This window comes from Theropithecus gelada, chromosome 8, assembly GCF_003255815.1.
Source record: "Theropithecus gelada isolate Dixy chromosome 8, Tgel_1.0, whole genome shotgun sequence".
In the NCBI taxonomy this organism is placed as follows: domain Eukaryota; kingdom Metazoa; phylum Chordata; class Mammalia; order Primates; family Cercopithecidae; genus Theropithecus; species Theropithecus gelada.
Window position 1 is genome coordinate 140,905,251 of NC_037676.1, and position 16,110 is coordinate 140,921,360.

Genomic DNA, 16,110 nt, shown 5'->3' on the forward strand with positions numbered 1-16,110 from the left:
CAATACATTAAAAGAAGAAGGAAAAAAGGAGCTTCCTATACCTTGCCTTCCATGTCCCCAATTCCCATCCGTTTTCCAGAAGGCACTGTTTTTCAGTTTACCATATTTTTAAATGTTTCCTATATATTTCCACACAATTATAAGTGTTTAGAAATATATAACTTTGTGCAAGTTATACAAATAGTAACAGCGACTATACATGGTTACTTAGAGTCATTGACAGGCCTTCACTCATGTGGTCTCACAATAACTCTTAAGAGGTGGACTACCTGTTTCTGTCCTGCCTTATGGATAAGAAAATTGGAGGACACAGAAGCAAACCACAGAATGAAGTTCAAGCTGCTGGTGAATGTCAGGACAGGAACTGGCATCCACATAGGTGGCCTGGGGAGCCTGTGCTCTTCATCTTTCAATATGCAGTGATTGACTAATCAATTTTTTCCACTTAATTCACCTTGTTCCATTTAATTTGAATATCACTATCTTTTCAAGACCATACACATATTATATGCATATCAATTTGTAGAATTCCATGATACAGATATTTTGTGATTCACTTAATTTTATGCTTATGATTGTGATAAGTGACACTACAATGCATATCCTTATACATGCTTTTAAAAATGCACACATACAAATATTTCTGCAGGATAAATGCCTAGACATGGAATATTTAAGCTAAGGGGCAGGCACCTTGTGATATATTGGTACTGCCAAGTAACTTCTCAAATAGGTACGCCCAATCACCAAAATGGTATGAGAGTGTTTGCTGCTCTGCACCCCTGCCAGTGCTGTAGGTTATCAACCTTAAACAAAAATTTGATATGACTAATTCCAATTCTAAAGTTATGTTTCCAATTTCTTCCAACACCCTTATGGAATGTCTGAGTCTCATTTTGATGAGTGTTGCTGGGGAGGAGACAGAGTTGTGGAATAATGATTTCGGTTTGATGAAAAACACAGAGTAAGATTCTTTGCCACACTACAAATGGGATTTCTGAGTGCACAGGCTCTCTCCTCTCCTGGTGTCCCCTGAGGGGGATAGTAACTGGCCAACTCCTGATACATGTATAGGGTCAGGGCCAGCCCAAGAAGCCATGTGCAAACTTCCCTGAAATCAGGTGGTCAAAACTGAGGATCTCAAGACCAGGAAGAAACATTAAAATAGAAAAAAATAAAAAAGAAAAATGTTCCCCCTTATATATTCTTGGGAGTAAGATAAATAATAATAATAGCAGGTTCTAAACTTTTTAATATTTATAATGCACCAGAAACTCTGCTAAATATTTTGTACTGTTTCAGTTAACTTTTACTCCATATGTACAAGATAGCTGGGTATAATATTTTTTAACAGACGAGAAAACTGACTTTGTTAGACCATAACTATGACCACAATGGTGGTGAATGACAGAGCTGGGAGCCAGGTCTTCGTGCCCTCAAAGCCCACACTCTTACTGATACTCAACACCAACTTGCCATGCCCACCCTAACACGTATAGAGGGCAGATGAATGAAGGCCAGTTCCTGGGTCATGGTAGTACAGTCTTACCCCAGGAAAACTGCTTCTTGTCTCTGGACCTCAGTTTCCCCATATGTGACAGGCAGATATGTATTCTCAGTATCTAGCACCCATTCTGATAAATAATTGTGCTTTTGCTGAATAAATCAATAAGCATAAGATGGTTCTTAGAGAAGTGTATATATTTTTGGTTTGTAGGACCTAGGAATAGGCCTAGCTATTGGCAAACACCAATAGGGGAGATATTTAAAACTAAGTAGTGGTGGTTGGTGGAAGGGGAGTATGAATCCCAATATCACAGGAATTCAGAGGAGAAAGAATTAGAAGCAGAGTAACTTACAGTTCCAGGTAACCCGGGAGGGCCTGCAGGACCAGCTTCACCCTAGATGGAGAAATGGAAAATCCACGATCATTAATCCTCCTCCCAACTCTGCTTATGCTGTGACAGATCAGCTAACACCGTTCTCCTGAGACAACAGAATCACCCACCCTACACCTACCTTCATAGATACATACATATATACATATATACAAATTTACATACGTACATTCCAAATTATAAACTATTTCAGACATATAAAAACATTGTTTTGAGAAGTATCCATATTGATATGTGTAGTGGTAGATCATTTATATCACTATACACTATTCTATTGTGTAACCGGTAATAAAGTAAGGGGGGTTCCAAGATGGCTGAATAGGAACAGCTCCAGTGTACAGCTCCCAGTGTGAGCAACGCAGAAGATGGGTGATTTCTGCATTTCCAACTGAGGTACTGGGTTCATCTCACTGGGGCTTGTTGGACAGTGGGTACAGCCCACAGAGTGTGAGCCAAAGCAGGGTGGGGCATCACCTCACCTGGGAAGTGCAAGGAGCTGGGGAATTCCCTTTCCTAGCCAAGGGAAGCCATGACAGATGGTAACTGGAAAATCGGGACACTCCCACCCTAATACTGTGCTTTTCCAATGGTCTAAGCAAACAACACACCAGGAGATTATATCCCGCACCTGGCTTAGAGGGTCCCACACACCCACGGAGCCTCGCTCATTGTTAGCACAGCAGTCTGAGATCAAACTGCAAGGCAGCAGCGAGGCTGGAGGAGATGCGTCCGCCATTGCTGAGGCTTCAGTCAGTAAACAAAGCGGCCAGGAAGCTCGAACTGGGTGAAGCCCACCACAACTCAAGAAGACCTGCCTGCCTCTGTAGACTCCACCTCTGGGGGCAGGACATAGCTGAACAAAAGGCAGCAGAAACTTCTGCAGACTTAAACATCCCAGTCTGACAGCTTTGAAGAGAGTAGTGGCTCTCCCAGCATGGAGTTTGAGATCTGAGAACAGAGAGACTGCCTCCTCAAGTGGGTCCCTGACCCCCAAGTAGCCTAACTGGGAGGCACCTCCAAGTAGGGGCCAACTGACACCTCATACAGCCAGGTGCCCCTCTGAGATGAGTCTTCCAGAGGAAGGATCAGTCAGCAACATTTGCTGTTCTGCAATATTTGCTGTTCTACAGCCTCCACTGATGATACCCAGGCAAACAGGGTCTGGAGTGGACCTCCAGCAAACACCAACAGTTCTGCAGCTGAGGGTCCTGACTATTAGAAGGAAAACTAACAAACAGAAAGGACATCCAAACCAAAACCCCATCTGTACGTCACCATCATCAAAGACCAAAGGTAGATAAAACCACAAAGATGGGGAAAAACCAGGCCAGAAAAGCTGAAAATTCTAAAAATCAAAGTGCCTCATCTCCTCCAAAGGAATGCAGCTCCTCGCCAGCAATGGAACAAAGCAGGATGGAGAATGACTTTGACGAGCTGACAGAAGTAGGCTTCAGACGATCAGTAATAAACTTCTCCAACCTAAAGGAGGATGTTCGACCCATCGCAAAGAAGCTAAAACCTTGAGAAAAGATTAGATGAATGGCTAACTAGAATAAACAGCATAAAGAAGACCTTAAATGACCTGATGGAGTAGAAAACCATGGCATGAGAACTATGTGATGCATGCACAAGCTTCAGTAGCAGATTCAATCAAGTGAAAGAAAGGGTATCAGTGATTGAAGATCAAATGAATGAAATGAAACAAGAAGAGAAGTTTAGAGAAAAAAGAGTAAAAAGAAACAGACAAAGCCCCCAAGAAATATGGGACTATGTGAAAAGACCAAATCTACATCTGATTGATGTACCTGAAAGTGACGGGGAGAATGGAACCAAGCTGGAAAACACTCTGCAGGATATTACCCAGGAGAACGTCCCCAACCTAGCAAGGCAAAGCAACACTCAAATTCAGGTAATACAGAGAATGCCATGAAGATACTCCTCAAGAAGAGTAACTCCAAGACACATAATTGTCAGATTCACCCAAGTTGAAATGAAGGAAAAAATGTTAAGGGCAGTCAGAGAGAAAGGTTGGGTTACCCACAAAGGGAAGCTCATCTGACTAAAAGTAGATCTCTCGGCAGAAACTCTACAAGCCAGAAGAGAGTGGGGGCCAATATTCGACATTCTTAAAGAAAATAATTTTCAACCCAGAATTTCATATCCAGGCAAACTAAGCTTCATAACTGAAGGAGAAATAAAATCCTTTACAGACAAGCAAACGCTGAGAGATTCTGTCACCACCAGGCCTGCCTTACAAGAGCTCCTGAAGGAAGCATTAAACATGGAAATGAACAACCGGTACCAGCCACTGCAAAAACATGCCAAATTGTAAGACCATCCATGCTAGGAAGAAACTGCATCAACTAATAAGCAAAATAACCAGCTAACATCATAATGACAGGATCAAATTCACATATAACAATATTAACCTTAAATGTAAATGGACTATATGCTCCAGTTAAAAGACACAGACTGGCAAATTGGATAAAGAGTCAAGACCCATCAGTGTGCTGTATTCAGGAGACCCATCTCACATGCAGAGACACACATAGGCTCAAAATAAAGGGATGGAGGAAGATCTACCAAGCAAATGGAAAACAAAAAAAAAAGCAGGGTTGCAATCCTAGTCTCTGATAAAACAGACTTTAAACCATCAAAGATCAAAAGAGACAAAGAAGGCCATTACATAATGGTAAAGGGATCAATTCAACAAGAAGAGCTAACTATCCTAAATATAAATGCACCCAATACAGGAGCACCCAGATTCATAAAGCAAGGCCTTAGAGACCTACAAAGAGACTTAGACTCCCACACAATAATAATGGAGACTTTAACACCCCATTGTCAACCTTAGACAGATCAATGAGACAGAAAGTTAACAAAGATATCTAGAACTTGAACTCGGCTCTGCACCAAGCAGACCTAATAGACATCTACAGAACTCTCCATGCCAAATCAACAGAATATACATTCTTCTCAGCACCACATGGCACTTATTCCAAAACTGACCACATTGTTGGAAGTAAAGCACTCCTCAGCAAATGCAAAAGAACAGAAGTTATAACAAACTGTCTCTCAGACCACAGTGCAATCAAACTAGAATTCAGGATTAAGAAACTCAATCAAAACCACTCAACTACATGGAAACTGAACAACCTGCTCCTGAATGAATACTGGATACATAATAAAATGAAGGCAAAAATAAAGATGTTCTTTCAAACCAATGAGAACAAAGACACAATATACCAGAATCTCTGGGATACATTTAAAGCAGTGTGTAGAGGGAAATTTACAGCACTAAATGCCCACAAGAGAAAGCAGGAAAGATCTAAAATTGACACCCTAACATCACAATTAAAAGAACTAGAGAAGCAAGAGCAAACACATTCAAAAGCTAGCAGAAGGCAAGAAACAACTAAGATCAGAGCAGAACTGAAGTAGACAGAGACACAAAAAAAACCTTCAAAAAAAATCAATGAATCCAGCAGCTGGTTTTTTGAAAAGATCAACAAAATTGACAGACGGCTAGCAAGACTAATAAAGAAGAAAAGAGAGAAGACTCAAATAGATGCAATAAAAAATGATAAAGGGGATATCACCAACAATCCCACAGAAATAAAACTACCATCAGAGAATACTATAAACACCTCTATGCAAATAAACTAGAAAATCTAGAAGAAATGGATAAATTCCTGGACACATACACCCTCCCAAGACTAAACAGAAGAAGTTGAATCCCTAAAGAGACCAATAACAGGCTCTGAAATTGAGGCAATAATTAAGAGACTACCAACCAAAAACAGTCCAGGTCCAGACAGATTCACAGCCAAATTCTACTAGAGATACAAAGAGGAGCTGGTATCATTCCTTCTGAAACTATTCCAATGAATAGAAAAAGAGGGAATCCTCCCTAACTCATTTTATGAGGCCAGAGTCATCCTGATACCAAAGCCTGGCAGAGACACAACAAAAAAAGAAAATTTTAGACCAATATCCCTGATGAACATTGATGCAAAAATCCTCAATAAAATACTGGCAAACCGAATCTGGCAGCACATCAAAAAGCTTATCCACCATGATCAAGTGTGCTTCATCCCTGGGATGCAAGGCTGGTTCAACATATGCAAAACAATAAACATAATCCATCATACAAACAGAACCAAAGACAAAAACCACATGATTATCTCAATAGATGCAGGAAAGGCCTTTGACAAAATTCAACAGCCCTTCATGCTAAAAACTCTCAGTAAACTAGGTGTTGATGGGATGTATCTCAAAATAATAAGAGCTAATTATGACAAACCCACAGCCAATATCATACTGAATGGGCAAAAACTGGAAGCATTCCCTTTGAAAACTGGCACAACACAGGGATGCCCTCTGTCACTACTCCTATTCAACATAGTGTTGGAAGTTCTGGCCAGGGCAATCAGGCAGGAGAAAGAAATAAAGGGTATTCAATTAGGAAAAGAGGAAATTAAATTGTCCCTGTTTGCAGATGACATGATTGTGTATTTAGAAAATCCATCATCTCAGCCCAAAATCTCCTTAAGCTGATAAGCAACTTCAGCAAAGTCTCAGGATACAAAATCAGCGTGTAAAAATCACAAGCATTCCTATATATCAATAACAGACAAACAAAGAGCCAAATCATGAGTGAACTCCCATTCATAATTGCTTCAAAGAGAATAAAATGCCTAGGAATCCAACTTACAAGGGATGTAAACGATCTCTTCAAGGAGAACTACAAACCACTGCTCAATGAAATAAAAGAGGACCCAAACAAATGGAAGAATATTCCATGCTCATGATAGAAGAATCAATATTGTGAAAATGGCCATACTGCCCAAGGCAATTTATAGATTAAATGCCATCCCCATTAAGCTACCAATGATCTTCTTCACCGAATTGGAAAAAACTACTTTAAAGTTCATATGGAACCAAAAAAGACCCCGCATTGCCAAGACAATCCTAAGCCAAAAGAACAAAGCTGGAGGCATCATGCTACCTGACTTCAAACTATACTACAAGGCTACAGTAACCAAAACAGCATGGTACTGGTACCAAAACAGAGATATAGACCAATGGAACAGAACAGAGCCCTCAGAAATAATACCACACATCTACAACCATCTGATCTTTGACAAACCTGACAAAAACAAGAAATGAGGAAAGGATTCCCTATTTAATAAATGATACTGGGAAAACTGGCTAGACATATGTGGAAAGCTGAAACTGGATCCTTTCCTTACATCTTATACAAAAATAAATTCAAGATGCATTAAAGACTTAAATGTTAGACCTAAAACCATAAAAACCCTAGAAGAAAACCTAGGCAATACCATTCAGGACATAGGCATGGGCAAGGACTTCATGACTAAAACACCAAAAGCAATGGCAACAAAAGCCAAAATAGACAAATGGGATCTAATTAAACTAAAGAGCTTCTACACAGCAAAAGAAACTACCATCAGAGTGAATAGGCAACCTACAGAATGGGAGCAAATTTTCACAATCTACCCATCTGACAAAGGGCTAATATCCAGAATCTACAAAGAACTTAAATTTACAAGAAAAAAATCAAACAACCCCATCAAAAAGTGGGCAAAGGATATGAATAGACACTTCTCAAAAGAAGACATTTATGCAGCCAACAGACATATGAAAAAATGCTCATCATCACTGGTCATCAGAGGAATGCAAATCAAAACCACAATGAGATACCATCTCACACCAGTTAGAATGACGATCATTAAAAAGTCAGGAAACAACAGGAGCTGGAGAGGATGTGAAGAAATAGGAACGCTTTTACACTGTTGGTGGGACCGTAAACTAGTTCAACCATTGTGGAAGACAGTGCAGCGATTCCTCAAGGATCTAGAACTAGAAATACCATTTGACCCAGCCATCCCATTAGTGAGTATATATCCAAAGGATTATAAATCATGCTGCTATAAAGACACATGCACACATATGTTCATTGTGGCACTATTCACAATAGCAAAGACTTGGAACCAACCCAGATGTCAATCAATGACAGACTGGATTAAGAAAATGTGGCACATATACACCAAGGAATACTATGCAGCCATAAAAAAGGATGAGTTCATGTCCTTTGCAGGGACATGGATGAAACTGGAAACTATCATTCTGAGCAACTATCACAAGGACAGAAAACCAAACACCGCATGTTCTCACTCACAGGTAGGAATTGAACAATGAGAACACCTGGACACAGGGTAAGGAACATCAGACACTGGGGCCTGTCGTGGGGTAGGGGGAAGGGGCAGGGATAGCATTAAGAGACAAACCTGATGTAAACGATGAGTTAATGGGTGCAGTACACCAACATGGCACGTGTACACATATGTAACAAACCTGCATGTTGTGCACATGTACCCTAGAACTTAAAGTATAATTAAAAAATGGTAATAAAGTTATTTCTTATCCATCTTCCCGTTGATGACATTTATGTGGTTTTCCTCTGATTGCAATCATAACTAATGTTGATTTGTTACAGCAAACATTCCCACACATGTGCCCTGAGTACAATGACACATTTGAAGGCCAGCTATCTTAGGGATGCCAGTGGACCCTGCCTCACCCCCCTGAAGGAGTGAACTCTACTCAGGAACCTGGGGGGAACAGTGTTACATTCCTATAAGCAACACAGGCTAGGGAGTTGAATCACCTGAGCTGGAAACCTAACTATACCGTTTCATAAATTATTTTACCTAATTTGGCAAGTTTTCTCTTTGCAGAACAATGATGGTGATAATATATACAGCTCACAGCATGGCACAGAGATTGAGTGAGACCATAAGTAGTATGGTGTTATTGCATCTGGCCTGAGGAAAAGACGTCACTGAGATGTTCCACACAAAACTGCCCACGGTGAGTGAATACAGTTTCCAAAGCCTGTCATTTCATGTGTGCCACATGGTCCCAGGGGACAGGTGTCTATGTCTAGATCCATTTCTCAAACCAGTCCAGGACTGGCTCTATTGCAAGCCTTCTAAATATGGTTACGAAATAGATAAATGCATGAATAAAGTTGGCTTAGAGAGGGACAAGTTCGCCCTTAGTCAACAACAATAATATAATTATAAAATGTTGTATCCTTTTCTACCATTATTTCTATTGTTATTTAGCATTTGATTCCAGCTCCTGGTTTAAGTAGTTTACATGTGTGAATGCATTTCATCTTTGTAGCAATGCCCATAATGTATGTATATATCTCCATTTCACAGATGAAGAGGCATAAAAACCTCAATGAACCCGCCCTAAGTCACACATTCTGCAAATGACCGAGCCTGGTTTTAAGCTCAGAATGCATGCCCTTTACAATTGTGTGGCGTTGCTCTGATTAAAGTTCCAGTAGCTTCCGAAAGAAAAGCACTTTCTTGGTGTTACTGTGTATTATCTGATTTTACCCAATTTTCTTCCTGACATTGTTGAACTCAAGCTCCAGAACCAATCTCATCTAAACCAATTTACTCTCAATTAAAACGTCCAAATGATCCAAAGTTAAGTGTTTTCCCAGTCGAATGCATGAACGGGTATCAATGAGAAGAGGGCTGGAGGAGAGATGTGTCTCTCACCCTGAGGGCACGAAGACTACCCTTTGGAAACAGCCTCCTCATCCTGAGGGCTGTGGGCAAGGGAAGAACAGCGAGCTGGAGCAGGTAGACCCATGGTGGCTCTCTGCCTTTGGAAAAGAGGCTTGACTAAGAAGGATCAATGGGTGTTAGGGTTAATGCAACAGGCCTGGGTTCTAATCCCAGCTCCTCCATGAGGTGTTTGACTGTCAGCACCCCTTGCTGGGACGGGGGCATCAGACACACCCTTCCCTGATGCTGTAGGCCTAAGTGCCAGTAATGGGGAAGAGCAGGGGACGTGAAGGGAAAAGCAGAGGCAGAGACAGGCAAGGCATAGTCAGAAGAGGGCAATGTTGCTTTAATGTCTTCTTTTGGATTTTCTGACCAAAATTGTCAATTATCACATATTTCTCCGGAGGAAAAGAAAGGCAAACCACATTCTTTGGAAGCTTGAATGTGACTGCCATGGCCCTGGCAATTCTGTCCAAGTAATCAAAGGGGCTTTATGGTCTCGCTGAGCCTTTGCATTCTGGAAATGAGTTTCTCAAATAGAAATTGCATTTCTGAAAAGTCCATGGCAGCAGCAGGCTTGAATGGCTTACTGAGGCAGAGCCTTTTCCACTCTGGGCTCTCTATTTATAGACCACAAGTCCGCCTTGAGTAAAGTCCTCAGCCTCCAGCCCCAGAGAAGGGGGATGGGAGACACTGCCTGGAGCCCAGAAAGCACCAGCGCAGAAAGAGAGCTGGAAATTGGAGGGGAGAAAGTAAACTTGGGAGAATGGGGCACCCTGGAAAGCATCATGCAGGAGGAGGAAGGATGCAAGACCCCTCTGGGTGTGTGGGCGCCATTCCTCCTGAGGCAGCCCCAGGGCAGGCCTAGGGTGTGGCGTGGTGTGCTAAGAGCCAGGACTTTCCATGTGCACTGCCAGGGTTTACATCTCGACTCTAAACCTCTATTCATGCAGCTCTGGGCAAGCGATTTAGCTTTTCTGTGCCTTGGTTTCCTCATCTATCAAGTGGGGATGTTGTTGACAGCAGCAACCCCTCACAGGGTTGGCCTGAGATTGCCTAAGTCCCTACACAGACGGTGCTCAGGACAGTCCTACACTCGGTGAGCCTGCCACAAGTCATCCACCAACAGGAAATCCTTATGCTCTTTAACAACCCAGAGACTCATTATTGGGCTGGCAAACCAAGGCACAGGAAGGTCAGAGAAGATGCCACACAGCAGGTAGAACCAGGACCATACTCCAGGCCAGCATTATGGCTCCAAGAATGGTGCTCTTTCCACTAAGCTGCAGGCATGCACACATAAACTCCTAAGAGGGGTTTGGGGCGGGTGTTTATAAAGTTGCCGTGAAACTAGAGCTGCATTTGGTCAGAGGCTGAGCATGAAACAGCAAGAAAAGCAAACACCTGGTACAGTGTCTTACTCAGGGTGGGACTCCCAACCCTGTCCATGCCTGTACCCCCTGTAGAGCCTGAGATCCCTAAATGCTAGGCCATGTCTTGTTCATTGTCATTTTCTTCGTGATGGCCTGGTAGAGGGTAAGGGTTCTATCAGCATCTATTAGCAGGGAGTATGTGTTCTATCAGCAGAGGGTACATGTTCTATCAGTAAAGGGTATGTGTTCTATCAGCAGAGGGTAAGGGTTCTACCAGCACAGGGTAGGGTTCTATCAGCAGTGGGTAAATGTTCTACCAACAGAAAGTGAGGGTTCTACCAGCAGAGGGTGAGGGTTCTATCAGCAGTTGGTAAATGTTCTACTAGCAGAGAGTGAGGGTTCTACCAGCAGAGAATGAGGGTTCTACCAGCAGAGGGTGAGGGTTCTACCAGCAGAGGGTGAGGGTTCTACCAGCAGAGGGTGAGGGTTCTACCAGAACAGAGTAAGGGTTCTATCAGCAGAGGGTAAGTGTTCTACCAACACAGACTAAGGGTTCTACCAGCAGAGGGTACGTGTTCTACCAGCAGAGGGTACGTGTTCTATCAGCAGAGGGTACGTGTTCTATCAGCAGAGGGTACATGTTCTGTCAGCAGAGGGTACATGTTCTATCAGCAGAAGGCAAGTCCTATCAGTCCTCTTAGACAATGACTGTCAGAGCAAATGGATATATCTTTGGTGAAAGGGTAAGAACTAGAAGCAAAAGTTAGAATCTAGTAGAAAGGATGTCAGTCATTGTGGTTAAAAGTATGTATTTTAGAATCCAACTGTCTGAACTCACACCCACCCTCACTCTGTAGGCCTGAGCAGAAAACACAGTGGAATTTTTAGAGACCTGCTTGGCAAGAGAGCCCTTTGACTGACGAACTGCAGTTGTGTGAACCCCCTTTGTCTGGTGGAGTCTTGGGGTGTGATGAGGTTTTGTCGTGGATGGGGTCGGGGGGCGTGCTTTAGACTGCAGTCAGCATGTGGTCCCAGCCAGGATTTGGTTCTGTGAGTGTGGGTAAGACAGTACATCTCTCTATGCCTTAGTTCTTTCATCTATAAACTGGGGGTTAAGATGGAAATGACTTCACAGTTCATCATTATGAAGATTACCAGAGTGAGAAATGGAAAATTCAAGAAATTGCAACTTGCAAAACATACCAAGTATATGGAACCAAGGACTTCCCTGCACACCGTTCAAGCTCACGCTGCTTTAGCAAAGGATCTTGTGTTCCAGACAAGTAAGACCGTGGACAAACATCTCATGCATGTGCGGTTTCGGCAACAGCTCACACGTGTGTCAGACTAATCAGTGATTTTCCAGTGGACAAATTCGGACCAAATCCTGGCTGAGGGCCACATGCTGACTCCAGTCTAAACCCCCACCCAACCCGACTCCATCCACAACAAAATCTCATCACACCCTATGAGTCCACCTGTCACAGGGGGTTCACGCAACTGCGGTTGTCTCACCAAGCAGGTCTGTAAAAATTCTGTTCTGCTTCCTGATCAGCACAGGTTTCTCTGGAGCTTTGACATGAGTTGAAATATTATAGGTGAAGCACCTACGTGGTTCTCTAGACCAGGCACTATCCTGGGTGCTTGCTTGGCTTCAGAGTGGGGGCTGCTCTTCTAAGAAGGGGCTGGGACCAGGGATCCGATTCCTTAGGAGGTGAAAATAGTAAGGGACGTTCTTTCCCAGACCACCTGTGCCAAACTAGGGTTCATCATATTCCCCATCCTGTTTTTGTAAAAGAAGGCTGGAGAGAGTAGGCATGCATCCTCTGTTACACTGTGATTTTAAAAGTGCATTTTTCCTCCTCGAACCTGCCTGCATGTTGCTAAAGGCAAGTGGTGGTCTGAAGTCTCCCTCCAAAGCAATCAGAGTCAGACCCTGTGGGCCGGGCTGGCCATGCAGCTCCACCTGTGGTTCTGCAGATTAGGCATGCATCAAAATCTCTCTGAGTCTCAGCTCTTTTCATGTGCAAAACATGCTTATGGATACCCGTGGCTGTTTTCTGTTTGTCCCTTTATATCCACCCCTGTTCCTTTCTCCAACCCAGGAGGCAACCTCAATGGTCTCATCGACCTCGTCCCCCGATTCCCAGTGGTCTGGTAGGAGATGGAGAGGACAGAGAAGGACAGGACGAGACGCTGAGGATGTCAGGCCAGGGGAGCTGGTTTTGTCTGCTTTTCTGCCCAGAATGACTGCCAGGCTCCTTCTATGGCTGCCAGCTTCTCTGGATTCTGGGACAGCCCCCTCCTCTTGTCCTTTCCCACTCTTGCTGTTCCTAGCCGTGGAGGGTATGGCCACATCCCATCGGCTTCCCTAAGCACTGTCCACAGCCTGCAATTACTCTGTCATTGAATTCTCTTCCATTGTCCATTTTGATTGTGCTGCTCCTAACGGACATGGTATATGCCTGGAAGACAATGCCGACGAAGCCTCTCTGTGCACTTCAGGGCACACAGTAGGGCTCCGCAAATGCAATGATGCCCCCTTGATTTAGACAGAGTCTGCCTTGACTCAGGCTGGCTCCCGGGCCAACCACACAAGCAGTGACACGCTGGGCTCATGAACGATGCAGGGGAAAGGATACCGGAGTCAGGGCACACGGGGGTTTTTGCTCAGTACGTTCTTCACACTCCACTGGCGCCTCCATTGCCCTCGCACCTGGGCTAACCATATCTGTCATATCTGTGAAAGGGGCAGTGGTGTTCAGAGGCTGAACATAAACAGGCCACACCGAGCACTCAGCACAGGACAGAAGCTCAGGCAGAGCTTGAGTGTCACAGGCACAAAAGGGTGGATGGACGGATGGACAGTGAGATGAAGGTGTCAGCTCCAATACTATTATCTTCTTTGTAAGTTTACAATTGCAAACAATAAAGTTTGAGGTTTATGTCTAACGTATTATTTTCTCAAAAAGCAGCTTTGGAGTCATGCACACAACTAAATTCTGCGGAAATGTAAAGGTTCAGTATAGGCCGGGCATGGTGGCTCCTGCCTGCAATCCCAGCACTTTGGAAACCCAAGGCAGACAGATCACTTGAGGTCAGGAATTCAGCAGGAGTTCAAGACCAGCCTGGCTACCATGGAGAAATCCCATCTCTACTAAAAACACAAAAATTAGCCAGGTGTGGTGGGGCATGCCTGTAATCCCAGCTACTGTAGAAGCTGAGGCACTAGAATGGCTTGAACCCAGGAGGCAGAGGTTGCAGTGAGCTGAGATCATGCCACTGTACTCCAGCTTGGGTGACAGAGCGAGACTCTGAATTAAAAAAAAAAAAATATATATATATATATACACATACATACACACACACACACACACACTATATTCTGCAGAAAATCTCTTCCTTTAGAAAAAAATCAACTAATAATAATTGATGATCAGAATGAGAGCGAGTTTCTCCTACCTTTTCACCTCGGTCACCTTTCAGTCCTGGAAGTCCCAGTTCACCTTTTTCTCCCTATAATAAAAGATAAAATTAGAAAACATTAGAACCCAAACCGAGCTGAATTCCTGCCTCTTCCAGGTAACAGCAACATGACTCTGGAAAAACATACATGTATCTATTTCTCTCTCTCTCACTTGTCCTTGCCTCATCAGCACAGTGACCACAGTGAAGTGTAACTCAGAGGGGAACCTGTCAGTTAGGCGTGAAGCACCTCATTCTCCACTTGTCCCTGACAGATGGTGCCTTCCACCTCTCGACCCCTTCCGTCTCCTCTGAAAATGCTCTGCCCTTTCCAGAGACATCTCCCAGCAATGGTCCTTTGTCCCAGCTCAAGGACCCAAGTAGTCTTCTACCCTTCCCCGCCCCTTCCAGCAACACTGAGAAATACACTCTTCACCCAGTCAAAGTGACCACTCTCCCAAGGGACTGAGACTCCACAGGGGGCTGCTTTCTGTGGAGATGGGCCAGGTGTCTGCGTGGGAGGAAGGAAGCTGCCACACTTACCTGGTCTCCTTTCTCTCCTCTCACACCTGGGAAGCCTGGAGCCCCTGGGAGGCCTGCTTCTCCCTGTGAGAACAAAATATTCACGAGGCGTCAACAGGAAGGCTCTCCCAGGGGCCAAGCTGCAGGCCATGTGCTCTCAGTTCCTGCTCTCCAGGAACTGGAGATGTTCCGGTGGTTCTGGCGTAGTGGACATCACATGGAAAGCAATGAAGTGGAGAAGGGGAATTCTAGAGAATTTTCTTCACTGGAGTATCCCCAAGCTCTTGTCTACTTCAGCTGTTTCCTTTCCCAGGAACCCTTATTTTGCCTCTCCTGGTGTCTAATCCTTCCTGTTTCTTTGGGACTCAGCAACAATGTCACCCTTTTCACCATCCTTTCTGACAGTCCCCAAGTCTGGAAAGCCCTCTCCTCTGCCCCCAACACCTGCAGGCCACCACTCTTGACATCTGTTCAATTGTTCTTCAATGTCCACTTTATCCTGGACATATAGTGAGCTCCCAAAAACCAGGATTAATTCCTCTTGGCATCTAAATAATTTATATGAGACCTAGCATATAACAATGAATGGATGAATAAAATGAATAAATAAAAGCACGAACAAACAGACCTTCTCTCCAGGTCGGCCTGCCAGGCCCTGCTCCCCAGTTTCTCCCTGAAAACGCAATAAAAGATACCCCATTATTCTCCATTCACTTTAAAGAGATGACTGCCATTCCCCAGTTGTCTTCACACATTCACAGCACCTGCCAGCCCCAACCCTTAATTTTCAAATATACAGCATGGTTAGAGGCCCAAGAGTCATGGGCTCTGAAGACCAAAGTGTTTAGCATTTTTGGCAGAGCAGAATCCACTTTCTCATATTGTCTTTTGATTTCCCCAAAAGAAACAACTATTAGAACTGTCCCATTTTTAGTTTTAGTTTTAGTTTTTTAAAGAAAGGGTCTCACTCTGTCACCCAGGCTAGAGTGCAGTGGTGCAGTCATAGCTCATTACAGCCTTGAGCTCTTGGGCTCAAAAAATTATCCCACCTCAACCTCCTGAGTAGATGGGACTATAGGCACATACCACCATGCACAAATGATTTTTTAAAAAAATCTGTAGAGGAAGGGTCTCACTATGTTGCCCAGGTTTAGTCCCTTGGGGGGACTAAAACAGTTCCTAATTAGCACTGTGTTGTCAGGGTGAAGTGGGGAACACAGGACCAGAGGGGCTTTATCTCTG

The 16,110-nt window shown here is 43.7% G+C and overlaps 1 protein-coding gene across 1 annotated transcript in view; it reads right to left on the reverse strand.

Annotated features, from left to right (window-relative positions):
- Window positions 1–16,110, reverse strand: part of COL22A1 (collagen type XXII alpha 1 chain) — a 297,548-nt gene that overhangs the window by 111,790 nt on the left and 169,648 nt on the right. The window contains exons 27-30 of the mRNA XM_025394525.1: window positions 15,497–15,541; window positions 14,890–14,952; window positions 14,344–14,397; window positions 1,860–1,901 (exon numbers count right to left, since the gene is read on the reverse strand). Coding sequence (XP_025250310.1) covers window positions 1,860–1,901; window positions 14,344–14,397; window positions 14,890–14,952; window positions 15,497–15,541 — 204 coding nt within the window. The remainder of the gene's footprint in view (window positions 1–1,859; window positions 1,902–14,343; window positions 14,398–14,889; window positions 14,953–15,496; window positions 15,542–16,110) is intronic.